The sequence below is a fragment of the Balearica regulorum genome, chromosome Z (assembly GCF_011004875.1).
Source record: "Balearica regulorum gibbericeps isolate bBalReg1 chromosome Z, bBalReg1.pri, whole genome shotgun sequence".
In the NCBI taxonomy this organism is placed as follows: Eukaryota; Metazoa; Chordata; class Aves; order Gruiformes; family Gruidae; genus Balearica; species Balearica regulorum.
Window position 1 is genome coordinate 84,264,563 of NC_046220.1, and position 27,850 is coordinate 84,292,412.

Genomic DNA, 27,850 nt, shown 5'->3' on the forward strand with positions numbered 1-27,850 from the left:
ATCAAGTGTATGTTTTTTATTTTTTAATGGAACATAAACTCCTTTAGAAAAAACATTCATCTGGATGATAACACCCATAGAAAAAACCACCAATCTCGTGTTCTTTTTTTTTTTTTAATTTGGCATGTTATTTGCATTTATATTAAAGCAAAGTGCATCTTTCTTATTTTTTTCTCGTTTATACACATTGCACAATACATAAATAATGATGCTTATAAAAGTCTTTATATTTACAAGTAATAATATATTTATATATAACATAAAATACATTTTTTTCTTTAATAAATCTCAGGGTTTTTTTAAGGAGTCCTTTTTTTGTGTGTGTTTTATTTCCAAAGCACTACAATGCTAAAGTTCCAATGAGAATGCTCTCTTGTTCATTTAAACCTTTATATTTAGAAAAATAGCTTATGTTAAGGTCTAAACATGCTCATTGAGCTAAGAACAGTGTAAAAGTATCATACTCGTGTATGAATTCAAGAAGAAATGAAAGTACAACTGCATTTCCAGATAGGATGGTACCAGGATAACCTGATCTAAGTAGGTTACAACAGACCAACTATCATGAACGCTTTTTTTTTCCCCATTCGTTTTGTTGATTTTGTTTTGTGTTTTTTTTTTTTTCTCTTTTTTGGGGTTTTTTTTTTGGTTTTTTTTTCTTTTAGGCTTAAGCTTCTGTCGCTTTGCATCTCAGCTCAAATTATAAAGCACAGGCCATGCATGAGGTTTCTCCACTGTTGTTTTCTCCCCTTGCATCACTCCATGACCATTAAAAGAAAAAAAGTAGCAGTGGAAGGATGAACACAGTGACAAGACGTGAACCCAGCAACAAGAAAAATAAAATAAAAGAGTGGGTAAAGACCTGGCTGGGGAATATTTTGCACCATCCTTCGGCGGCAACATGGGGTTAGCGCTGCTGAGGAAGGGGTCTCAGTTTCACTGTCACTGGGGATGGCTGGCAGCAAGGGGAAGGTGGTGCATAAAAAATACAGGTATCTTGTTGTTTTATCCAAGAGAAGGAGCTGTAACATATAGCAAGTGGCTTCCGAATCCATTGATCACATAGGATAATCCTTTCAGAGGCGTGAAATAATTATTGCGTGAGATCCACACATATCCCCCCCCCCCGCATCCTTCTCTCGCCCTTCTGAGTTATTGGTCATTCACACATTTAAAAAATAGATATATTTATCAAAATACCCAAGGCAAAAAAATCTTTCCATAAGCTATTTCTCAAAATGGGGGGGTGGGGGGGGTAGGGAGACGGGACACACACACACACACACGAACAAACAAAACAACAAAAACAAGAAGTTTGCATGAAAAGCAAGCACTCAGAAGGAAATAATAGCAGCAAAGTAGTAGAAATGTCTTAAGTCCACTGTCTCTCGAGTCATCGGTTATTAAAAATAACCTCCAACCAGCACGGGCAACTGCTGATAAACTGTCTCGTGTAGCACTGGCCCCAGCCTTTCACAAAGCTGATCTGAACAGTAAATCCGGTCCATGGTTGCTGCATGAACTCATGGTCGTTGGGTCTCTGCAAGCTGTACGCCTTCTCATAGTCAAAAGCCTTGATGGAAAAACCTGGAAACACTTTGTGAACCAGCAACGTCCTGGAGTCGGGGTTGTCCAGTGTGGCCGACTTGATGAAAATGGGGTAACTGCTGCGGTTGTACACCCACACGCCGTCCACTTCCTTGGTGAGCTGGATGCCATAGCCGATCTTGCTGCGGACCTTCTGCACCAGTTGGCTTTTGTTGTCCGAGTTGAGCTGTCCGAGGCAGAAACCATTCCCCTGAGGTAGATCATAGAAGATATCCAGGGAGGGCTCTTGGACAGAGTACAGCCGACCCACACGTGTCTTCTCTTCCCAGTATGCCACCACGCACCAGTGTGACCGACCCCCCGGCTCCTGAAGAACTTGGGAATCTACAGAACAGGAGAAGAAAAGGAAGAAAAGGAGAAATTGAGCACCGGCAGGGGTAATATGACCCAAAAGTGACGCAATGCTGGCAGGTCCACGCCTGCCAGTGTCTTCATGATGCTCTCCATGCACACACCAATGCCCATAGCACATCCACCATTTCCAAAAGCCATATATTAAGGCTGCTATTAAGACCATTTAAGTTGATTCAGGTTTGGGGGATGATGCTGTGCTGCTTCAGTGCTTAGCTCTGGTTGGAGTTATGGGTCCTAAACGACCAGGTCCACCTTCAGAAGTGGCTTGAGACCCACCAGCAGCACCTGCAGCGCAGCCATCCCTCCCCCAAACCATCACTAGGATCACCTTCAGTGCCAGCAGAAGAGATGAGATTCTCCAACTAGCTGCATCCAGCAAGACCAAACACCCTAAAACCCCTTATTTGCACCCACCAGACGATGGATCCATTTCCATATATAACTCTCTGCTGTGCATAGAGGCCAAAAAAAAATCATGAACTGCTGCTAAGACAAGCACACTGAAGGTCACCCCATGGGACCAGAGACGACAAAGACTTGCCTGCTCTAGTTCATGGGGCTTTTCCCTACCCACAGGCAGAGCCTGGGTGATGGAAAGGATGGAGACGTCAGATGAAGCTCTGGCCCATGGAAAGCCCCATCAGACAGCAGCAGGGTGGGGACCGGAAATCTCGTGCATGCGAACAAAAATGGCATAAAAAATCACCCAACACCAAAAATTCACTCTCACAGCCCTTCTTTCAACTCCCTTGCCTGTAGCTACCCCATGTGAGCAGTGAGGATACAATGTAGGAGGTGAAAGCAAAGGCGGGGAAACATGAAAAAGCCCCTTTTCCTGACGGAGGATCCCTAGCAGCCCGGCACTGCTCAGCGGGTAATTCCTTCCAGCCTCGGCAGGCATGTTAAGACCTGGGAATCATTCACCTCTGTAATTGTATTTTAAAAAAAAATATATATATTTTAAAAAAAAAAAAAATCGAGCTGGGAATGCAAGTTAGTGAGCACTACCGGAATAATCCCCTGCACCATGGGAACAGGTATAGGACTTGGTGGGTGACCCAGCACCCCAAAGCTCTCCTTGTATCACCTTAGCAGCCCCCCATGTCCTCCCCCCAGCACAGGTGGTTGGCAGCAGCACACTGGCTGCAATGTTTTCTATAGTTTTTGCTATTAATAAGCCCATTTCCCCAATGCATGCATTTTTCTCCTGTCTCCGAGTTGTGCTTCAAGCCCTGCACTGTGCTTTTAAAAAAAAAAAAAAAAAAAAAAAAAAAGCCCAGCCACACATTTTCAATTTCCTCATTTCTATGCCAGCGAGGAAAATATTTCTCCAGTTGCTGGAGGCAGCTAGTAAAAATGGGCCTGACTGGGTATGCCCCAAAATAGGGACCCTCGCTCCCAGGTGAAACCAGGGATGGGGGTTCCGGCAGTGGGGGGGTGGTCCCTGGGAAAGCATCCATTGAGGTGTGCCCCAGTTTGTCCTTCCACCTCCCCGTTCAGTACCTCCCAAGACTTTGTTGTGGATAACCATATCCTGCTGAAACCTGGCACCACACAAGCAACTGAGGGGGTATGGGGTACCCTAACCCAAATGGGGTGCGCCCCCCACCCAAGAGTGCTGTACCCCACAGGGCAAAAACACCCGCAGGATGGCATTTCATCCACCCACCCAGGAGAAAGAGGAATTTGGGGGCTGGGGGGGGGAGGATGACTAGGAGATAGAGGAATCTGGGGATATGGTCCTGGATCCAGGGGAGAGGATGCTCCTGGATCCGTCCCCATCTCAACCGCTCATCACACCCCTCTGCCGCACCCTCCCCACCATATGCCTGCCAGCAAGGCTCAGAGCTTGTTGGTTTTTGTTTTACAGCAGTTGAGGGAATTTTGGAGCAACAGCCATTGAACCCTGCTGAAATTCCTATGGGTTTTTATTTATTTCAACATAAAAGCATCCCTTTTCAGGAGGAAGCGGGGAGAAAAAAAAAGACTTTTTCACCTGATACTTGTGCTTGCGTTAGTGAAGACCACTTAACAAGTAGCTCATTGCCGCTTACAAAGAGTTATTTAATTGCTAGCGCATTTTTAAAAAAAACTAAAAAAAAAAAAAAAAAAAAAAGAAAACTGCCTTGGCTATGAATGAACAGACCTTTATGGAGGGCTGGAAGTTCATGAATGAATCCTACTAGGTTTTTCAATGACATGGGGTGACCAGACCTAAAGGACAAGTCTTAGGTAATCCGGGATTTTTGTAAATTTTTTTTTTTAAGGAGCCAATGCCAGCACACAGTATAAATATGCCAGAGCCTCTTCCGCTTGCGGGATTCGGCTGTTGACTGGATGTCTAGTCAAAAAGCCATGAGAATATAAGGGTTGAGCTCGGATAAACAGGATCAGGCCTCCCTGCCAGCCACCACCAAAGCTGCTTTTCACCGTTGTTGGGATCCCAGCAGAGCCTCCCTGCTCCCACCCACCCCCCTGATTCTGGCATCCACTGGGGAAAGGGCTGGGAAAAGCCGGTGGCATCATTTGGGCGGGCAGAGGCAGGAGAGGAGGTTGCAGGAGAGGAGGAAAAAATGATGCAGAGATGCTTCCTATAGCAATGGAGACTTTTTTCCCCAAAAGGTTTTTTTGGTGGCAACGACCACGGATCTTGGCAAATGAAGCAAATAGGTGGATTTTGCCCCAAAACACCCCACGGGGTTCATCCCGTGCAACCTGGGGTCGTGGTAGGGACCCACCATCCAACTCCCATCTCCGCCTGCTGCAAACTCACACAAAAACCCAGATCCTGGGAAACTTGCAGCCACATCACCTTCAACATGTCCTTGTGTGCAACAGCCCAGAAATGTCTGAGAAACACTTTGGGATTCTTGTTTTGAGTTAAAAGCATAATTTTTACAAGCTCCTCGGAGCAAACACATCCCTTTCTAAATGCCTGGAAAACTCCCAGCAAACTGGGAGCGTTCCCATATTCCAGCAAACAATGATGATGTTTAATGCTATAAACATCTGCACTATTATTTCGTTATTAAGCATCCCTCCATTTGCTGCTATCATTGGTTTATTATTATTTTCTATGGTTTGTATTACAGCCTGCCTAGGGGCTCCGTCAGGCTCCCCCCCAGTGCATTGCGCAAGCTTAATGTGAAAACACAAAAAACCATAAAAGCACCCTGAAAATAAAGCCACTCTGCCATCAGGAATTTAAAGAATTAGTTGTATTGATCACTTATAGCTGGGTCTACAGAGAACGGCCATCCGAAGCGGAGCACAGTTCCACATGAAGTGGAGAAATTAAGGCAATAGTTTGACACCCCAAAGACTTTTTGGAAGTTTGGTGTGGATGGTGATGAAGACAGCAATGTCCCAGCAGAACCACGTTATTCAACATCACATTCCCACTGAAAACCTGATTTCTTCCCCCTATTTTTTACACCTTGACTTTTACAAGTGTATCCCTTGGAGAGGAGGGAGTGCATCACGCACAAAAGCATCAGCCCAGCTACTTCCCAACACACCAACCAGCATGAGAGGCTATAAGGTTTCCCGCCACCTGCCTTGACTCTTGCAAACATCAAGTCCTGACCAAAATTGCTCAATAGAAGGTCACAGCCAGGATTTCTCTAGCTTCAGGTGCGCACAGGCCACCCGCGGGCTCAGGGCATCATCCTGCTCTGGGGAGGGATGCTGCAGATAATGCTACATCCATACAGAAACCCTGGCAGACGGGATACCACAGCAATAACCCCCCAAAATGAAAAGCTGCTGAAACTAAGGAGGTTTGGATGAAGGTGGGTATGGGAGATTCACAACACGGAAACACCCAAATTTATCAGTAACGGCCCCATGTTTGGTTCTCCCAAGCTGTGGTAGGAGGACTCACATCTCACATCGCTTGAAAGTGGCAGAAAATTTCTGGTGTGGCTTTTCTCCTCAACACATGAACACTTTTAAGATGATGAAACCATGTCATCTGTACTTTTTCTTCCTGAGCTCTGGCAGTTTTATTAGGAGTTTGGGAAGAAAAAGTTCTTTTTTCATTCAGAAAGAATCAAAACATTTCAGCAAAAATGAATTTAAACCAAAACAAAAAAACCAAAACAAAAAAAAAACAACGCAACTCCTGGCCAGTTTTTGGATCTCAGCCTTGTCCTGATGCCAAGTTCACGAATGTAGAGGGGCGGTGGGCTGGGGATCTTTTGTTTTGCTTTGTTTTGTTTTGACATAGCTAAAGGTTTTCCTGTAATCAACCGACCTCTAAAGAAAACAGCAAGTTTAGCAAGCACTGAGCTATCTCACCCGCCAGGACTACTCCCATCTGATCAAGTCAAGAGCTATCTAAGTTGTCACCAATATCTGTGATAATCACTGCAAACGGGAATACAACTGCGTTCCTGATTAGGTTTTTAAATTCCTGTAATTGGATCAGATCTTTCCTCAATGGATTAGGTTTAGATGCAAATTCAATCGCCCAACTGTAGAAGTGTTTCAAACTATGTATTTATATATTTTACATATATTTACAGCTTATCTTTTTTTAAGAGCAGCTTTGACCCAGAGCGTCTTCTCATGCTCTTCCTAAACTTCTTACCATCACACCCCCTCCTCTCCCTCCTTCTTCTGTGATCCCTGCAGTTGGATTTCCCACCAAACATCAACGCTGATGCAATACTAACCATGGCATCATCTACCCTGAACTGCTACCAAAAGTCTCCTCATTATCAAAGAATCACAGAGTGGTCTGGGTTGGAAGTGACCTTTAAATGTCATCAGGTCCACCACCGCGCCCCCCCCCCCCCCCCCCCCGCCATGAGCAGGGACATCTGCAACTAGATCAGGTTGCTCAGGTTTTGTGGTACCTGAGCCACTTGTGGAGGTGACACTGCACACACAACCTATAACCCAAAACAAATGGGTAAAGTAATGTAGATGTCCACCAAAAAATCATAGCACCAAAAGGAGATTGGTCTTATAGGCCTTTCCTAGAAGGACCAGGGCCCAAACCTGAGCTCCTGGGGCAGGAAGGAGACCTGGAAGGGTGGCGAGATCCCTGCCTGGCTTCCTAGGAGGCAGCTTTCTACTGGAAAATGAGCAATGTGGGCACCGCGGATGAGCAGATGAACCCATGGTCCTTCCTCCTTTATCCATCAGCACACACGGAGGGCATCTGTGCTTAAAAAAAGAATTGGCTGGACTGGTGTCAGCACAATGTGTCGTCTGGCCGGGGCCAAGGCTGAGACCAAGCTCAGTGCGTCTCGCGTCCAGTAATCTCTCTTGGCTGACCTTAAGTGGCATTTGCGAGCCCAGGGCAGAGCCATGCCCCCCATCTTCTCCTGCTCTTTGAAATGGAAAAGATGGGAGACACAAACCCCAGGGCTTTTTATGGGTTTTTACACTCTCTTCTTGAGGGGCCTCAGGGCAGCACAGGGACTCTAGTTGCACTTTTGCCTCTCCTGTTACTGGCAAGTGCTGTTTTTGCAGGATCTCAGGAAAAACACACCCCTGAACTCTTAGTCGAGAAGTGAACAGGCATTACATCAAGGTGAGGAGAACACTTAGCATGACGTGCAACCACACAGCTCATCAAAGCAAAGAAAAACGGGCACCAAGAAGGGAAATTTTACTTCCTTTCTATTCCCTTGGGTAATTTACAGGCTACTTGGGCAAGGGAACAAACAAACAAACAAAAAGAAACCCCAAGGAAAATCTTTCAAAGCCAGATTTCCAGGTATGCTTTGCAAAAGCAAAGAAAAAAAATCCAAATTAAAGGATATATCCTGCTGCAGAAAAGGGTCTTTGTGCCTTTAACGGAGTTCGTGGGCAGCCTGGAGACACCACCCACGGCAATGTTTGTCCCAAATCTTTTATACCTCCCTGCACACAAGGGCTAGACAGCTTCAGCTTCCTCACTGCTCCCCTCCCTCCCATTTTTGATGGCTGGGGTGATTTCTGAAAGGCTAATTTAGAGGATGGTCATGTGTTAAGCTCCTGTTGTTTGCAGAGAAAATAAACCCTTACCTACTGCAGGGATACCACCACCCAAGGTGGCCCGTGGGGTCCCTCCACCAGGCCAATGCAAGAGCCCCCAAAGAGCTGGGACAGTCAGTCACGTCAACACATACTTAGGGAGCCCTTAATCTGTGGATTATTGACACAATAGACCATAACATCTCTTTAGGAGCCATTACAGCCCATCGTGTCAGTAGGTACTTACAGAGTCCTTAATCCACGGATTGACAGGCTAGACCATAAATTTGTGTCTATGTCTAATTAGGCAGCTCTTACTACTCAACATATACAGTAGTCATACAAGCTAAAGAGCCTTAAGATTTTTCTTTAATTTATTAACACGTCCACCCAATCACTTAAATGGCTCCTTGCTCCTAGCAAAGTAAGTCAACCTTGCATGAAAACAAATGTCCACCTGAGTTTCCCTCCTAGACTTCAGTTTACTAAGAACTGGTATCCAGAAGCCAAGATGTTGCCAACAGATTTGAAACCTTGCAAGTCTGATGGGGACACAGAGGATAAAACTTGGCAAAAGCCATCAGGGGAAGAAGTCCGGCATTTCCTGATATTTGTAACTAGAGTTTTGGTTCAGACTCATGTTAGTGGCGACCTATGAACCTGGGAGTGCTCTGCTTGACCCCTGGTGACCCAACCAAGAACTTCCATCACCTTCACCATGGCTGGGAAAACCTCTTGTGAAATCAGGACAAAAATGAGGTTGGGTTAGATGGTGGGTAGAGATGACTGATCCCTGAGGACATCCCCTAAGGTTCCCACCTCAAATCAGTGGTGCCTTGAGTCAATCTTCTCCCAACATGGAACCCAGCCCTGACCTCTGAGGGTTAATTCAGGGATGGGACGCAAAAGCAAGAAAACAAACAGAGGAAGGGTCTGTGCAAGCATTTTGTTGCAGAACTACAAAGCCTCAAGAGCAGGCACCAGTACTGCAAATACCAAGGCTGGCCCAGGAGGAATGTCTAAGTTTGAAAAATACAGGGTGATCAATATATACGTGCGAAGGAGGCCCAGCTCCCTGATGTCCCCTGCATCGAAGCACAGCAAACAAAGAACCAAAGTGAAACTGCTGAGTTCATGGAGTCTACCAAACCAGAAATTTGATTCATAAACATCCTATTAGTCACTGCTACCATCTAATTACGGTGATTAATCAATTACCACAGCTAAAAACGACTCGAGAAGAGAAGAACCTTTTTTTGTGCCCATTTTCTTTAAAAGCCAAGCAAGGCTACAGCTACAAGGGGGAAAAAAAAAATATGCAGGCACACACCAAAAATGCCTGTCTGCCTGTCTCCAGTGGTTAGAGAGGAGCCAGCTGACTCCAGTTTCCTCCGTACCAGGCTTCAGGCCTCATCAGCCATGCAAATTATAGAGTACTGTGCTGTCTGAAGGCCGAATTTCGACTCAGCTCAGAGAAAAGCCTTAGAGGAAGGGTGGGGATGAAGAAGCCAGCCAAATCCATTCATAATATTTACAGTAAATGGGCCTCTTTGCTGTTGTTTAGTATACAGTCAGTCTAATTATTTTTGAAGTTTTAATTTAAAGAACCTTCTTTATCTGCCTCTCCTTCTGCACCCCTCAAAGGTGTGGGAAAACTTTTCCCTTGTTTCAAAAAAGCAGTAGGACGGGAATCCCTTCCCCAAGCTCCAACCTGGCGGTCGGATGGGATGAAGGGATGCTTGAAGAGGGGAGAGCCTTCCAGAGGGGTGCTGCCAACATCCATGGGGCTTTTAAGCACACCCCCCCCAGGCCACCTGGATAGGTGCGAGGTCCACGTGGAAAAACCCCCCGAAATCCCGTTTTTGCTGTCTGCGTCCCCGTTGCCATTCTCCCATGCTGGTGGGGATGTCCTGGGAGGACTCGCTGGCTCGGGAGGTGCTGCAGGATGCTCCACAGCCCCACGCACCCTCCGACCTCCTCCTCTGCCTTGATAGCAACCCGTAATAATCACGTATTAATGACAATCAGCCAAGAGGCTCCTCTAGAAAATGCAGGAAGCCCAAGCCAGCGTTCATGAGATACTGCCATGCGACCCTCGTGCGACTCGTGTGACTGGTACCAGCCCCAGCTCCCAGAGATGAGCTAACACCTCCGCGCTTCATCCCCATCAGCTACCAAGACACACCTCTTCCCCACCCACACCCAACCCAGACCTCAACCAGAAACCTTCTGAGAAGGAAAAACCAGCACACAAAGGCCTCACGACTTACAACAACGCAAATCCGACGTCAGGATGAGCTTGCCAAAATATCTCTCCCGGCTTGGGTTGTGCTGGAGGCTCCTGCGACAGCATCCTGCCCATCACCCTTCCAGCGCAGGGATAAGCCACCGACGCGGATGCCGAAGCCAGCAGAGGCCACCGGGCCACGCCAGCCCCGGGGTCACAGCCCTCCTGAACGCAGCCACCAAGCTCAGTTTTAGAGGATGAAGACCTTAAAACGCTTTTGCAATTAAAAATAAAGCTCCACCATTGCAAGGGAGGGCGGGGGGGGGGGGGGTGTCACCTGGTACCCAGGGATGCCCCGGGGAGGGCAGGGATACAGCCCCCAGGAAAGCCGCAGCTCCCCACTGACAACATGTAGCTACGTGGGTTACACATTAAAAACCTTGTAAAGACCTTAATAAAAAGTGAGGCAGAGCAGTCTAGGATTTCCAAATGGATACCTAATACCCAGATGTGTGTCAGGATTTTTTTTTCTCTCCCCCCCAACTGCATTCCACGCACACACACGGCATCGCTGCCGCTTTCGTTTCAATATGGAAAAAAAAAGCCTCTCCCCACAGCACACCAACCCAGAATTCTCCCCAAAGACCGAAAACAGATGTAAATATGTTCTTCCTCTCTCCCCCCGCCCCCCCCCCCCCCCCCCGCAAAAAAAAGACCACCTCCCCCAGCTCCCTTTCCCAGAGCAGCATCCCTCACAGGGATGTAAACCCATGGAAAAAGCAGGGTTGGAACAAAAGTCCTTTTCACGCCCGTCGTGCCCTGCTCCGTAACAATTATGAAAACTGTTTAGCTGGGCTGGCATTTGGAGCATTTACTGCATTCCTGCCAATAAATTCCAGTCCCGGATCTGATGGAAAAGGCTCCCCCCCTTTCCCCTCCCTCCCTTGCCTTCATTCCTCCTGGCTTTCTTTACAACCTAATACCCTGTCGACGCGGGGCCAGGGCCTACTTAGGGGGAAAAAAAAACACCCAGCGCCAGACTGGAGACAGCATGCAGACTGAAAAAGTTAATCATTACTTCTGTCTGCCTTCATAATCTAATCACGCCTATTCCTAAGAGCAGGCGGCGAAGCACGCTCGCGTACAGGCAGGGTTACCGCCCAGGGACGGACGGACGGACGGACAGCATCAGCTCCTGCCCAGGTAGGGGGCACGTGAGGGACGGACGGACGGACAGACGGCGTTTGGATGAAGTTCACAAGCTTGGCCGCGCATATACCCCTCCCCTCGCCTCTCACTTTGCTCTGGATTAATAACGCTTAGCAATTATGGAGAATATTACATTCATTAAGTAATTAACCCTCCCGGCGCTCCGGCAGAGTTGGCACCCCCCTTCCGCAGACGGAGGCCGGCAGAGGTTTGCCCCGGGCTACAAAACGGGGCAGGTCGGCAGCACCCGGATTTAAAACAAAAAAAAAAAAAAAAACCCCACAAAAAACCCAAAAAGCTCCTTGTGCTCATCCCACCCCACTTTTGGTGGCAGCAGCAGAGCCGTGTCCCAGGCAGGGACCGTGGGGTGGCATCACTGAGACCCAGCAGCATCCTCATGCGGGAACAAATCCCAGGGGATATGGGCATCACCAAGACCCAGCAGCATCCTCATGCAGGGACAAATCCCAGGGGATGTGAGCCTCACCAACGCCAGGCAGCATCCTCCCGCGGGGGCAAAACCCAGGGGATTTGGGGCTCGGCACTGCCACTCGCCAAACCCAGCACCATACATACCAGCCGCTCCAGAAAATAACTGCGGGGCAACATCTCAGGTGTGTCAAGGCTTCGTGCTCTTGACACGCGGGATACATTTTCCATGCTCGGCTGTGACAAAGAACAGGAAAACTACGGGCCTCTGCGTATGAAGATTTATGGGTTTGTTCCTTATAATGAGCTAAGAAGTCTCAGCCTGGCTTCCAAAGAAAATGAATTCATCAGTTCAAACGCAGTGATGTAACTTCAGGCTCCCAACTCCTTTTCCAAATAAAACTGCTGTTATTTGATTCCTGCTCGAAGGATGACTTTATGGAGTTATTTACTCCGTCCGCTCTGCCCGGGAAGGTGCCGCCAAAGCCCAGCCACGGGGTCATCGGCAGCTGTCCCGCACGGGCGAGCAGCACCCCATCTCACAACTTAATTTCTCACATATTTTGCTGTTTTCCCTGCTTTTCTACTCAAAACCTCACCTTGCACACCATCATGCAGACACACAACCCCTGTGGTATTATTTTGCATCACCTGCCGTGGAGGGAGCTCCCCCTCAGCGGTGATGCCCAGCAGTTCTTAGCATCTATAAATTTCAACCCATCGGTTTCCATCACTGAAAATCACTGGATGCGGAGATAACTTCATCAGCTGTAAACGCGAAAGATGTTTGAACTTTCACCACCTTCCCAACACCCAAGTTCCTCCAGTGCAAAGCCAGCTCTTACTGATACAGTTTTGGCGGCTCAGCAAACAAAATCTATTCAATTTATAGATATACTATATATAATTATATATATAAAAATATATTCAATATATAATGAATATATTTAATATATTCAACCCATAGATACTACATATAAGTACATATACAATGCATTCAATACATTAGATATATTCTATATATATTTAACCAATATATAGAGATTGAATAGACTTTGTTGAATACATAACCGTCCATAGCCTCGCTTATTATGTGCACATATAGGTACATATTTGCAGCCCGAGCGGTTCCGAGTTACTCATTTAATGGAGAAATCTGCCTTTCCACCTGCTCAGGTATTAAGGGAAAAGCCGGGAAAGCCCATGAGAACCAGGACCTCACCCCAAGGATAGCTCGCTGAAACACAGCACCCCACCAGCCATCCTACTTCATCCCCAAGGGAGGATGAGGAAGGACCACAGAGCGAGGTACCCACCATTGCACATGGACGAGCATCACCAAGAGCATCACCAGGACCTCCTGCAACCACCCCACCGGGCATCTTACTTCATCCCCAAGGGAGGATGAGGAAGGACCACAGAGCGCAGTACCCACCATCGCACATGGAAGAGCATCACCAAGAGCATCACCGGGACCTCCTGCAACCACCCCACGGTGCTTTGGCATTGCTGGCACAACCTAGCCGAGGAGCTGAAGGAGGAAGGGTTTTTTATGCAGCGAGGTTAAAAGGGTAGAGAAGGGCTGAGCCAGCTCTTACAGGGTGGTGTTTTTTTTTCCCCTTGCAAGTTAAAACCAAGATAATGACACTGGGTGGGGACCAATTTGAAGGGCTGAGCAGCCAAACCAAAATTAGTCTCCCGGCCAAGAGCTTCCTAGGCCTCACAGTTTGGGGAAGGAAGCTGAGAAAAGGCATGAAAGGAAAAAAAAAAAAAAGATTCCTCGGGAAGCTCAAGCGTCGCAAAGGTGACCCTGCTAGTTAAATATTTTTCAAAATAATAAAATAAAATCAAGTACTGAAGCAGCCTCCCTCGGAAAAGCGGGGCTCATGGGATGGGGTTTTTTCTCCTTTTTTCTCCTTTCTCCTCCTCCCCCGGCACTTTCTTTCCTTTCACTAATAACTATGTTTTCTTGTATTTTTTTTTCTTGGCTCTTTCCTCATAAAAGACTGATGTAATTTCCTGTCTTGTCCCAATGTTTCCTGTTAATTAACAGGGTGAAAGTTATCATCACGTACTTAAATGGCTACCCAAAAAAAGGGAGGGGGGAAAAAAGGGAAAAATAAAAAAGAAAAGAGAAAAGAGAAAAAAAGGCTGTTAGCAAACACCACATCACATCCCCAATAGCACAAAAACCCCTGGAAGAAGCTTTATGGACCTGATAGCTCGACCCATCAGCCAAGACCTCCCCAAGGGTGGCTCCTGCAGCAGGTTCATGCACAGGGGATGTGACCCCCCCACCCTTCCCTGGATGGGGATGGAAAATCCCTGCAATGGTTGTCCAGAAAAGCTCTTTTCTTGCAAGAAAAAAATAAAAATTAAAAAAATAATAAAATAAAAAATAGTAATAAAAAAATAAAATAATAAAACAAAACAAAACTGCAGAGAAAGAGGCAGCTGGCAACACCCAAGAATAAGTTAAAAAATAAATTAAAAAAAACCCCAAATCAAGGGTCTAATCCAAAGCCAGTGGGCGGAAATCCTGTGAGATGCCGAGCTCCTTCCCTTCCCCGACCTCAGCCCCGTGCAGGATCAGGCCACTCGCTTCTCCGTGCCCTCCCGTTCCTCAACAGCAGCCGTGACGCAGCCGGTACCCTGGCGGCACCGGAGCCAAGCCGGTGGCCTCAGCACGCTGATGAGGGGTGAAAACAAAGCGATTTAGGCAAAAAGCGAGGGTGGCTAGAACAGAGACCGTGCCTCAGCGGTTAATAATATCTCAGTGCTGAAAATAAACTGGAAAGGAAGCTCCTTTGTGACAGTAGGCAGGCAGCCAGACTGCGGCGTGGGTCATTCAAGCCGGCCGGGGACGGCAGTGGGGCTGGCACCCACCCGCGCCTGGCCCCGGCCAGAACCCGCCACCCAACCCATCACCCTCCTCAAGCACCCGCTCAGGGCTGGGGGGGAAGCTCCATACACCCTACTTTCCGCTGTGCACCCTAAAATGGGGTGCACCCTGTTTTAACCCAGCATGGAGGTTTACGGTCTTGGCCGCGGTGGTTAGAAATAGGCATCCCCCCATGCCGGCGGCGGGGAAATGCATGTGGTTAATGTTACTGGTTCCTCTAGTGTAAGTGATACCCGCTGGCAGACAGCGGGGATGGAAACGATGCAGCCCGCATCCCTGCCAGCCCGGGGCTGCTCCTCTACGAGTGTTTTTGTCCCGTCGAGTTTTAAATGTCCCCAGCGATCAAGTTGCTGATGCTCACGGGGTCATCTCTTGCGAGCAGAGCGTGGTTTCAATCGACACCTAGCTTCCAAAATTTACCTTTTTGTTCTCGTTCCTCCCTAAAAAGTACCAGGTTGTGGGGTAAAACCTAAGCTGTTCCCATCATGGTCATCACCATGAAGGACTTGCTGGTGGTGGGACTGTCTTATGCATTTTATTGTTGACTGCTCTCAAGGAACCGTCTGGTTGGGAAAAATCCATCAATGCCCGGAAAAATGGATTTAATGGAGCTGTACAGGGATGGACTGAAACACCCAGCATTTAATGGGGGGAGCACCTCTGCTATTATTATATTTTAAACCCCATCCTAGAAGGCTATCTAGGAAAGGATCAAAAGGCTCTAGAGCACTTAAAAGTAATTACTAAGTGGGTCCTACTTGCCTGGGGGGTGGGGGGGGTGTTAATTAGCTAAGAGCCAGGAGGAGGATGCCCCCAGCATCCCCTCAGCAGCACAGGGGCTATCCCGGCCACGTCCCCAGGAGGTGAGGGGGTGCCCACTTGGTGAGATCCCCCTTAAAAAAAAAAAAAGGGAAAAAAAAAAAAAAAAAAACAACCCAACAAAACCCACGGGGCCGAAGGAGCCGGAGCGGGTGGCCAAGCCAAGAGCCCTGGGGTCGGTGCCAAGCGCCGGCTCCCTCCTCCCCGCCGGCCGCGGTCAGATGATGTGCGAGGCGAGCCGGGAGGCTCCTAGTCTGGCAGGCAGCCTGCTTTGCTCCAGAGGCTCCAGTGCTGTCATCTTGGCGTTAACCCCTGATAACCTTGTCCTTTCCAGGACTGCATGGTGATTTTTAGGTAAGCGGGGGGGGGGGTGGGAGGGGGTGTCATGTCTCCAATGAAGGTGGGAAGGAAAGGGTGAAACGCCCTGCGGTGCTCAAAGCAAATAAAAAAATATTAAAAGGAGGTATGCTCAAAAATAAACCAAGAATAAGTGACTTAAAAAAAAAAAAATTCCCAAGCAATTGTTTATCCCTGGGACAAATATACAATCCTAGTTCCACAGGAAGATGTCTCAATTTCAGATTATAATAGGATGCCAATTTGTAAATAAAGGCATTTCACAGGAGGTTATAAACTCTGTACGAGAGGGAGGTGGAAAGGGGGGGAATGGGAAAACACAGGCAGGACTCTGCCGGAGAAACTGCACGGGATCCTGTTTACGTGGAGGGGGGAGCGATGGGGAGCCGCTTCGGGGGGCGAATAGCTCTGGATTTGGACAAGGTGTTTCTTCCCCAGCGAGCAGATACCGTCGGGGCTCAGAGGCATAGTGAAACATTCCCAGCCTGCCCGCGATTTCGGAATGAAATGTCACTCAGCCAAGCAGTCCCTTAAACCAGACTAGGTCCCACCACTGCAAGAGCCGGGGCAGGGAGCAACACTGATGCTTCTCCAGCCTCCGGAGGGATTTTCCCATCTTTTTGGTGCAAAGAAATCAGGAGGAAGAAACTGAGGTTGCACTTGCTCTGGAAGAGCCTTGTGGGTGTCCCAGCCTCAAGCCTTGCAGAGTCTTGGTCCAGCTCCCACCAGGCATCATCACTTGATGTCCACTGGCTCCAGCAGACCCTGGGGCAGTTCCAGAGTCAGGGCAAGTCAACAGGGTTGGGCTGAAGTCTGGGTAAAACCATCAGGTTTGGTATTTTATGAATAACCCCTATAAATAAAAAAGCAGCGGAGGTGGTGAGGACACAAGACGGCTCATCTTGCTTTCCCTCTGTGATGGGCTTCTGGGAGAGCTTCGCTTTACCAGAAGATCCAGCACCTGTCCTGCAGGGAAGCCACCTTCTCGCTCACAACCTTCCATCAGCCAAGAGCCACGAGCCTTGCACCACACACGGGTCAAGAGGGAGATGTCCAAGACTGCATAGAGAGCATCCCATGGAGACCCAGCACCAACACCATCAAGCGTCATCAGCTCACTCCGACCCTCAGAGCAGAGCTCCTCCGTGGGTCATACAGGAATTCAGCTCCCACCGACCAGATGCCACCAGACCACGAGCCGGCCACCTCCAGGCTCTCCAAACACGGTTTTGCTTGTTTGAAAGAAGAGTCATAACCAAACACATCTGCTGGGAACGAGTCAGCTCAAAATACAGGAAAAACCACCCTCTGTCTCCTATTTACGGAAATTATTTTTATTTCCAACAGGATATTTTTGCTCTCTTCTTTAACCACATCGAGGATACAAAGGATCTGGACTGATAATACCTGAGCACAACCATCTCATGGGAGACACTGTGAGCAATGAGTCCTGACCTACCCAGAGTGACCACTGATTTAAGTAAGAGACCTAAGAAAATAAATAAAGGCAAGAATATGGAAGTGAGAGCCAGTGCCTCTGGGGGAGCAAGGGGTGCATCAGCTGGAGAACGGGATGGCTGGGGAAGAGACAGCAGAGGTGGGATGAGAAGAGGACACCAGCACGGTGTAAAGGACTACCCAATATCGCATTCCTGGGCCAGGACGGAGAACAGAAAGCGAAGGGAGGGAAAGAGTGGCCCAGACTGGGTATCACAAGGGGGAAACACTCCCCATACATCCCCCCCAGCCGCACCACCACCCCTCCCACATCATCCAGCGCCTCTGGTATCCATCAACGAAACAGCCTTCAGCCTCCAGAAGGAGACTGTGACCCCAGCAGTGGCCGGACCTGAGCCTCTTCATTATCAAAGGATGCTCATGGAGAGCTGCAAGGGCACTCACTTCCATGCCCTTTTTAATGCTCCTCTTGCCATGATCCTCTCAACCCCCCCCCCTGCAGTTTTCCTGCCAGAGTGGCTGTGAACCCCATTCCCAAATTCTCAGTGCCGAGAGCGACCTGCCTCACTAAATTATGTCCTCCCAGACGTCAGGGCAGGTCTACTGACTTTGAGTAGCACTACTACACTGGCATCCACAGTCCATCACTGGTCACCCAAGCCCATAGTGCTCTAGGAACCCATCACCGCCATCCACCTGTGATGTCTTCCTCCCCAGACTCCCAAGTCCAGTTTCCAAATCTACCCAAATTGGGGTTTTTTTGCTTTTCTTAAAGCTGCTCTTTCATCAAGGAATTGCAAATCCAGCCCAGACAGCCCTGATCTGGAGGGGATGAGGGATGCTGGATCCTCCACCCAACATCACCAATCCCCATCTGCCCAAACTTAGATAAGACCAAGCCAAAGCACTCCCCACGTACCCTGCCAATAACTCATTCAAGTCCTCTTCAAACACACTCTTCTGCTAACTAAAATATGCGGGGGGGGGGGGCGTAGAAAAAAAAAGGAGAAAGTGAGCTTTGGAGGATTGCTGCAAAGCCCGTTTATTTTCCTTTCTCGACTGGGTCTCTCCAGTTGGGAATTTTCAGCGCTGCACTTCTGCGCGCGGAAGGGAGATGCCAGTAAATCAGAGCAAATTCAAAACAAATGCTCTTTCATGTGGAGGCATTCGGCTTTGTTTCAGGGCTTGGGTAGCTAACCGTATCCCTTCATGAGTCAACTCTCCTATCAGCTCCTCATTAAACTAAATGGCTACAATTACATTTGGGGAGGAAAAAAGAGCAGTTAATGATGGTAAAAGGTTCTGTTTCCAGGCTTTGCGGGGATGGGGGGGGGGGCTTTGATAAGGAAGACAAAAAAAAATCCAATCCAATGAAATAATAAAAAAATAATAATTTTTAGAAATGCATTTCCAAGGGGCAACCAGGTTTTCTTTTGGGGAGGAGGCTCTGCTAGGAGCTGGGGGTCCCCTTCCCGCAGCCCTTCGGGAGGCACCAGGAACGAGCCGTGTTATTTCCTGCAGCCCAAGCCCCCACCTCCCGCCTTCCCTTTGGGAGCAGAGCAGCCAGACGAGATGTTATCAATAGGCTGAACCTTACAGAAAGCTCCCTTTTAAAAGCGAGTACTTCCTCTGCTTATTTCATGTGGTATCCTGTGGAACTGAACTCTCTCCTACCCTCCGCAACGGGTGTATTTCAGGAGGAAAAAGGAAAAAAAAAAAAGATCTAACAACATCCTTATTGTGTTGGTTTGCTTCTTGTCTTTTTTCTTTTTACAGTGTCTTTTTTTTTTTTCCCCTAAAGCTATAGGCTCCAACAGCAAAAAAATAAAGGCAAACCCGAAAGTCTTCTGTATTAAAAAAAAAAAAGGCAGCGACAAGTTTCTCTGTTCCCTCTCCATCTCCATTTGATTAATTCTCATTAGGGCCTTTGAACAAACAATATGCTCCCCTCTCAAATAACAGACAGGGTATGTATTACACCCAAAGAAAAACAAACAAGGCTCACTTAAAGACATCCACACCAAACGCAATTCCTGGAGAGAGGCAGCGGCAGATGCACACGCGTGTGCTGCCGCATCCAACCTATTTCTGAAATTCCAGTTTCAGGAAGATGAATAAATCATAGATCAGGAAGACATCCCCACAAAGGAGAGCACCTTCAAGTATTAGCTAGTACGTGCAGGTACATGGTTTCAGATACTTTAATCATGGTAGAGACAGAGCCCAGCCACAGAGTTTGATGGTCCAGGGTGGGAGATGAGCTGCTAGAGACATCATACCTTGGAAAAGGTGCTGGGAGTCAGACTAGATGACCTTTAAAGGTCCCTTCCAACCCAAACCGTTCTAGGATTCTATGAAAAGCCCAAGAGAGTTGGAGAAACCACCCTCCAAATCCCCATCACACAACAGCACCTGGAGGCTGAAGGAGATGGCAAACAGGAAAACCACGGAAATCACAGAGTATCTCAAGTTGGAAGGGACCCCTAAGGATCATGAAATCCAACTCCTTCTGCAATGTCTTTGGCAAAAAAACGGTGTCACCTTTACGCCCCGGGCACCACGAGCCTCACACGTGAGATACGGGATGCTGGTTATCCTACCAGGAGCAAAGCCCACGAACGGCTCTCATCCCAGAGACAAGAAGTGTCACCACCACCACCACCACGCCAAGGAGAGCTTGACGCTGAATCCTTCTGCAAGGCACAATCACACTTGCTCTGATAGTCCATGCATCAGCAAACAGGTGGCCAACATCACTTCACCTTCACCAACACGCCTTTTCCTGCCTTGGTCCAAAAACTAATGGAGCACAAAGCCAGAATTCAAAGAAAATATGGGCTTTCGGGGATGGAGAACCTCACTTGGGATTTCAACACATTCTCTGCATGAGACGTACGCGGCTGCTACTGAAATGAAACCTAATTCCCCCTTTGAGCACATCTTTCTCAATGACTGGCATCCCCGACCCTCCCCAGCACCACTTTGCCTTCCATCAGGACCCTCGGTCAACGCAACCCGCAGCCAAAATCAAGGGCAACAAGAGATGTCTTACCTGAAAGCCCCCCAGGGGCTAGACAATTAGTTCCCCCTGTTTCAGTGGAGGAAGGCACAGAGTCTGGACAATCTGCTGGAGCAGAGGAAAAGAAGAAAAAAAAAAAAATCAGTATATAGGCGGTTCTTTGCAGGCTCCCAGCATTGCTGCGAGCAGAACACACATTCCAAAGGGTTTAGCAGGAAGCGATTACTAATTGTCCATGCAGAGACAGTAGTTCATCAAGAAGCATCCACCCTAACTCATCTCCTCAATCAAGGCTGCGCACTGTGCTTCATCACCAGCCAACGCTGATTATAGACCGGCAAAAATTACAGACTGGCTGCCACCTCTCTGTCCAAGTAACCGGGTAATGAGATCAAGGTTGTCATCGTTCTGATGCAAGCGAGCTCCCAAAAATGCTTAAATCGTGGCTTTATGCACCCAATTTAGTCAACACCTGTAACTCACCAAAAAGGGAACTGAAAGGGAAATGTCTCATTGCCACCCTTTTGCGGCAAACAGTCTACGTTTGCATTCCCCATTCAATTTTTGTCACCGCCAGCTGCTGGCAGATCTTACACCCCACTGTCACCTCCTGGGACAGGTGTGCAACTGGATCTACTCCTCCATGCACCACCAAAGGGCAAGGGCAAGGTAAGATAGGCCACCCCATTAGAGGTTTCTCCTGAAGCACGGAGATGTTTGAGGTCAAGGTTTGGACCTTTCCATCCCAAGCCTGCTCCTCCAGGTGACAACAGCCAGGAGCCAACACCATTTCCCTGGTCCTACAGGCAAACTCCAGCTTTTTGGTCACTACAACAGGGGAGACAAGCTCAAGGATAAGCCACGTGTGAGAAGATCCATGAAGTTCATGCAACCTTCTGGTCCTCAGCAGGTTCTCACAGACTTTGGGTTTCATCAGATTTGGGCTCCCTAAAGACATCATTTTGCTCACAGCCGGATCTCAAAGCAAGGCCCACCACCAGGAGGGACAAGATAATTTTGTCCCTACTGATAAAGTCATTTTTCCAGATTTCATCTCTGAAATCACAGTGAAAAAGAAATTCCTATCTGCACAATCTCATTTTATCAGAGTAAAGGAGAAGCCCTAACAGGAATATACAGTTTAACAGGATATACTTAATCAAACCAAAAACAATAGGGGAGACAGGAAATGGACTTACTTGTGAAATACTGTATACGATACACTCTCTAAATGCCTTGTCGTGCTTTCTATGCTTTAAAGAAATAGGCTTTTTCTTTTTTTAACCCTTTCTAGGCCAGACAGAAGATTCCCCTTGCCCTTCCCCTGAGATGGTTTCAACTGCTTGGGCTACAGATGCTTTCTGAACACAGGCTGGACCACCCTGCCCTGTGCTGGGCTCCGTCTGCCCCCAGTTACAGCTCCCTGATGAGTCCCTGTGGGATAAAGGGCATAATTTGCCCTTTTCACGTTGCCTTACTCCAGGGATCATATGTGACCAGGTCCTCTGCTAGCACACTGGACAGGATGGCAGGAGAGAATCCTATCCTGACTTAAAATGCATAACCCTAGCAATGGGGTGACGTGCTTTCGTGACTTCTTTACAGCTGTCAGCTCCTATCCTGTGTGCCATCATCCAACAGCCAGTTCCCTTCATCCATTAATTACCCTCTGAAGTCTCGTTAGAGGACACAGAGCTGATGCACCTCCACTGCAGACCAAGCGTGACGGTCAGGTGTGGGATGAGCCCAAAAGCGGGACCCTCCTGAGCATTCTGCACTACACATGGCTGGTTTCATCCTTGCACTCTTGCCATCAGTCACAGACCTGCCAAGGGCTCTCATTAGTAGGGGGTACTCAGGCTCACTTTATTTTCAGCACCAGAGAGGCCGTAGGATTAGAGGTAGGATCGAGCGTACTGTATGTGCATCTCTTCCCAAAATTGCCTTACCACAATATAAAACCATCACAGAGACATACAATTATTCCTGGTGGCCACCAGCTCAACCTTGCAAGGTGCCGAACAGTTCCTGGAAGCTGCCAAACCTCCAACTCCCCTGAAAATCGATGCCACATGAGGGCATTTGGCTCTGCAGTGACATCTCAGTGTGTTTCCTGCACTCTCATACTCCAGCACCCCCACGACCAGCCACCCAGGAGCACAATAGACAGCCACTTGCAGGCCCTTGTCCCGCTTAACGATGGGTCAAAGTTATCTGCCTGAATTACTTGTGGACACTACTATCTATTTTGCTTCCAACACAGCTGCAAGGGGCAGCTCCTGCAGGGATACTGGGGATGCTGAACTCCCACACGACCCCAGGATTGCAGGGTGAGCCTGGCCCCGTGCAACCCACCGTCACCCATCCCTGCAAACGTCCCATCAAAGGAAGAGGGAAAGTCCTCTCCTTGATGAACGAGCAAGCCAGCCTGGACCTACAGCCTTCCTGCAGGTAACCCAGCTGTCAAGGACAGATCTTTCCACTCTACAGCGAAGATCTACAAATGCCAGCTCAATCCTATCAACACAGAGACTGATGTGGCGTTTCACTGCCTGCAGCAGACCCCCAGCTCCCTGTCCAGCCCTCCTTTCCTCCAGCCAGCGACGCAGCCTGACTCAGCCTCCATCACCTCAGACTACATATAAGGAAGTAATTTTTTTTACACTGAGGGTGGTGAAACACTGGCACAGGTTGCCCAGAGAGGTGGTAGATGCCCCATCCCTGGAAATATTCAAGATCAGCTTGGACAGGGCTCTGAGCAACCTGATCTGGTTGCAGATGTCCCTGCTCATGGCAGGGGGGTTGGACTGGATGGCCTTCAAAGGTCCCTTCCCACCCAAACCATCCTATGATTCTATGATCACAGGCACTAGTGACTGCTGCCAGAGCCCTCACTGTTCCAGGTATTCCCATCTGTCTGTCCATACCAAGCACTTACAAGCCATAGCATTAAATACTTAAATATTTTTATTACCATTATCACGCTTGATGGAAAAGCAGAAGTTTCCTGCTGGATGCACATTCCCAGCTCCACTGGCAGATGCAGCGGCCCGAGTCTAAATGCAGGGATCGCTCCCACCCAAGGTCCCCAGGGAGAAGATGGTTCATGTGCATCAGCCAGGTAAAAGGCTTCACACCTTCCCATCACTATCTACTGTCCCTCTATCCACCTAGCTAGCCCACAGCACGCAATCCTCAACATACGGCTGGGAAAATGCCGCAGGAGATGGCACCGATGCTGGGATGGGAAACCCTTGGTCCCTCCACGGAGGCAACGCCGAGAAACCCTGAGCTTGCAAAACCCACCTGCAGCAACAGACTTCCAAGCTCTGCTTGTGCTTATCGCGGCCCTGTTAAGAGTTCAGCTGCCAAGTGCATTTTTCTTTTAAAAAGGAAAAAAAAGGAGGACTTTTTGGTGAGTAACCCAGTTGTTTCTACGTTTCCGATGGGCAGCGTTAATCACTTCCTATTCGCCGATAGGAATAACTTTTCCTTTCGAAATGGCACATTCATGTTCTGCGGCTTTTCTGTTTACACACATTTTGCTACCTTATGTCAACACTTGCTAATGAATAAATATATCACTGGCTAACTGAAAATGAGGTCCTGGCAGAGGCAGATTGGATGTTTAAACCCTGCTAATAGATTTATCCCAACATCTTTACAGGAAACCTAAGGCAAGCTTTAACCCTTCTCTCCTGCAGCTCCGAACGCCTTTGCAGATCAACACGCATCCCATGCCAGGATCATCGCCGAGTGAAAACAAAGGCAATAAAGCCAGAAATATAAATTTTTCAGGGAGCACTGCAGGGATGCAGTCAAAATGATGCCAATCTCATCCAAACCCACAAAACTTTGTGACCCAGCAGACCCTCAGAGTCTATTATGGATCAACCCTTCTGCATCCCAGCACGTGCTCGGGATGTTGAACGTACTCATGAATGAACGATATCCCTCTTTCATTCATAAGCCTTTATCTCCTGTTTTATCACGCTGAGGCAAAATATTTCATGTTTTGCAAACCAATTGTTTATTAAACAGCTTTGCTTATTTCTGCAAAGCATAAAAAGGCTGATTAGTGTTTCTTAGAGGGGAAAAACAACAGTCCAGCCTGCAAGGGAGTAATGGGCAGGATGGGACCCCAAAGCGGTACCCCACGGGTCCAAAGCAACTTCAAGTTTGGCCAATCTTTTAGCCCTGAGAAAGTGAAGAGCAGCAGTTGTACAGAAACTGCTATTTTGTTGAAACCACCCCCCCACACACCCAAAAGAAACCACCCGATACTGGTCCTGAAGAAATACATTTATCTTTGCCTCCCTGCACCGCTGTGCCCCTCCTGCCTGCTGTGACCGAGGAGCACGACCACAGAGACCACCATGCTCCAGCCAACTCTCCCGATCCACTAATCCTCAGGGAGCCAGGAGCTGCTCCTCCCCGAGTTCCCCCCGTTTCCGATTCTCCCCACCTCTCCTTCTTCCAGCCCGATTTATCTCACACCCGGCGAGCTCGTTGCCAACCAAGAGTTTACGCAGACAACCGCAAAAGAGCTGGTGCCAGCCTCAAATGGGCTTCTCCCCTGGCACCCTGACATTCAATTACAAGCAACAGGCATGCAGAGCAGTGCTAGCTAAAAAAAAAAAAAAGGGGGGGGGGGAAATAACTTTTCAACCCACTGTCCTAACTTTTTCAACCTGACAAGGCAGGATTAGGCTCCTTTAAAACAGAGAAATATTTCTACCAACTCCATTTGCCAAGTCTCATTGGGATTCCCAGCCATCAGGGAGATGCTAGCCCAAGCTGTGCTGGATCCCAACCTAAATCCCTACAAATTCACCCAAGGGTGTGGGAGCAAGCTGCATCACTGCCATTTACAACCGGAGCCCACGGTTTTCCTGGCTTTCCAAGTGACTCTAGCAGCAAAGGCCTGCACTGCATTGCAATCCCTCCTAAAGTTTCCTGCCAGAGTTTTAAAATCCTGCTTTGTGCAGAGAGTGTCTTAGATAAATTATAGGTTATTTCTTCCAGAGGTATCAGAAGGCACAGAAGCATGCAAGCAGCCCACAAGCGAAATGCATCCCAGCATCACAAAGGCAAGAGACTTTTCCCCTGAGAAAGGGGTTGTTTTCCCTTTTTTATCTGCAGTCTGCATTGAAAAAGTCCACTTACCAGTTGGTTTGAGAAAATCCATTGGATATCTGGAGTAGGGTGGAGGGGGAGACTCTGGAATTAGAAAAGTAGAGAGAAAATAAAGGCAGAGCCATGAGAAAGGAAAAAAAAAAAAAAGAGAAAAAAGATAGGAACTTATGATAACAGTGGCATTCTTTTAGCAAAACTGTTTGTCTTAGCTCTGGGGGTTGGAGGCAGGGCAGCGAGGCGGTGATTGCCTTGATATTTAGCTGTCAGATAAACAAAAGGGGCCGTCTGGCGCCAGTCTCCCTGCTATCTGCCGCTCGGGCTGTCTGATCGGGGCCTCCTTGGCTCGGCGGAGCCGCGGCAGCGCCGGGGCCGTCCGTCCGCGCCAGGCGGCCCCTAATCCCCCGGCACCGCGCGGGGACGGCGGGGAGGCAGCGCCGCCCGCCGCGCCGGGGCCCCCCGGGGAGCTGGGGGGGGGGGGGGGAGGCGGGAGGTCTCACCCCGTCCTCCAAATGAAAAAAAAATTATATGAAACACGGCAACAGAAAGTTTCTTTTTGTTGCGGTGTGGGTTGTGGTCCCCCCCCCCCCGCCCAGTCTGGAAAATAAATGGAGTTCAGTCGGGTAGGGAGCCCAGCGGGGCTGCATCCCCATCCCCGTCGCCCCCCGCTTCCACCCCCCGCCGCCGCCTACCTAGCTCGCAGAGCCGGCTGAGGTGGTACGGGTTGCAGCAGACGAGCTCGGAGTGAGCCTTGCCGTAGGATTCACAGCAACATAACCGCTTCACTTCGGAGCAGTTGCGGAGGTCGGGCCAACGGAACACCTTGCAGAGCAGCACCGGCAGCGGGTACCAGTGCTGGCCCAACCGCGAGTCGGCCTTGGCGGGCAGCAGCAGGCAGGGGGTCCGCGCCCCACCGCGGGACTCCACGGCGTGCAACAACCCCTCCAGCTGCCGCTCCTTCAGCCGCTTCAGCACGGCGTGGGTCAGCGCCTTCAGTTCCGCCTCCGCGCCCGCGGACGACCGGCCACCGCGGCCCGCCTTGCCCGGGCAGCACCCGCGCCCCCCGCCGCAGACATGCGCCCGGGCCTCGGCCGCCGCGCCGGGTTCGCCCGCCGCCGCCTCCTCCTCCTCCTCGCCGCCGGGCGCACGGCTCCGCCAAAGCCGCCGAACGAGCACCGAGCGTTTGGTCCTGAACATGCGGGACGAGAGGAGGGGCCCCCGGCTACAAAACGGGCATGTCGTCCGCCGCGCATGAAGGGGCCGGGAACCGAGACGCGGCGGCGGCGGCGGGCAGCGGCAGGCGGCGGGCGGCGGGGGGAAGGCGGCGGCGGGGCCCAGGCGGGCTGTGGCATGCGCCAGTCTCCGCGCTGGGGCCGCGGGTCCCGCCGCCTCCCGCGGGCGGCTGCGCCGGCCCGCGCCTCCGCCCGCTGCTAAAAACAAAAACCCTACCAAAAAAAAAAAGGGGGGGGGGGAAGAAAAAAAGGGGGGGGGGGGGGAGCAAGCCGCTGCTTGCTCTGGCTTTGCCCAAAAAAGAAAAGAAAAATCAAAAGCCCGTCTACAGTCTGCGGCGCATCGCGCTGGAGGAGGCGGGCTGAGGTTGCCGGCGCCGCGCCGCCCTGCGCGGCTGCGGAGCGCGGCTGGAGCCGCGGGGGATCCTCGGCCTCCCGGGGACGGCAGCTCCCATCAACCCGCCAGTGCTGGGGGGGGGGGGGGGGGGGGGGGGAAGCGGGTGGGCGGAGGGGGAGAGACGAGATTGATGCGACGCAGGGCAGAATCAAAAGATAAAAATAAAAAAGCAAGCAAAAACGATGTCTAATAAAAAATTTAAAAATAAAAAAAAAAACCGACCAACCCTAAGATTTGGACGTCGGAATCGGTTTAAGCATCTGTCACAAAAGAGAAGAACAAGCGCATCCAGAGTGTTGTATCCCTTTTTAAAGCCCAGGTCGTCCTGATGCGGGGTTTGGGATTTTTTTCCTCCTTCTTCCCCAAGGTTTTAATCCACAGACACACACACACACACGGAGTCTTGATCCGGCTGCTACGAAAAGAAAGAAAGAGAAGAAAAAAAAAAAAACCGAAAGTGGGGCTGTGTCCCCTCCTTCCCCCGAAGCGTGCTGCCGGCAGAGGAGAGCCGGGCTGCCCGCCCCCCGCTCCGCGCCCCTCCGCGCCGGGGCCGCTGTCAGCCGCCGCCTCTCCCGCCGCGGCTCCCGGCGGTGCTTACATGGGTGCGGGGGCAGCCCGCCGGCGACCCTCTCCGTGCTGCCGGCGCGTCTGGCTCGGTGGGGTTTTTTTTTCCTCCTCTCTCCTCCTTCCTGCCTTCCTTCCCCTCCTCCTCCTCCTCCTCTTTCTCCTCCTCCTCCTCCTT

The 27,850-nt window shown here is 49.6% G+C and overlaps 1 protein-coding gene across 4 annotated transcripts; it reads right to left on the bottom strand.

Moving 5' to 3' along the window:
* Position 1: 1 nt before the first annotated feature.
* On the bottom strand, positions 2-27,850 carry SMAD7 (SMAD family member 7). Of its 4 annotated transcripts, none has more exons than XM_075741205.1 (5): positions 27,707-27,850; positions 26,175-27,523; positions 25,516-25,569; positions 20,383-20,454; positions 2-1,932 (listed from the first exon to the last, which is right to left on the bottom strand). In XM_075741205.1, the coding sequence occupies exons 2-5, from the start codon at positions 26,677-26,679 to the stop codon at positions 1,394-1,396; spliced, it is 1,170 nt and encodes a 389-aa protein (XP_075597320.1). In that variant the 5' UTR covers positions 26,680-27,523; positions 27,707-27,850; the 3' UTR covers positions 2-1,393. The 4 variants fall into 4 exon arrangements, with proteins under 4 accessions (XP_075597320.1, XP_075597319.1, XP_075597322.1 ...); XM_075741204.1 differs by having other exon boundaries at positions 20,383-20,457; XM_075741207.1 differs by having other exon boundaries at positions 27,335-27,523; positions 27,707-27,849.

Excerpts from the sequence above, each read along its gene's own strand:
- SMAD7 (XM_075741204.1), bottom strand. The coding sequence starts at position 26,679 with ATGTTCAGGACCAAACGCTCGGTGCTCGTTCGGCGGCTTTGGCGGAGC. Across the intron at positions 25,570-26,174 it reads CAGCCGGCTCTGCGAGCTAG|AGTCTCCCCCTCCACCCTAC; the intron begins GTAGGCGGCGGC and ends TTCTAATTCCAG. Across the intron at positions 20,458-25,515 it reads GGATTTTCTCAAACCAACTG|CAGATTGTCCAGACTCTGTG; the intron begins GTAAGTGGACTT and ends CCTCTGCTCCAG.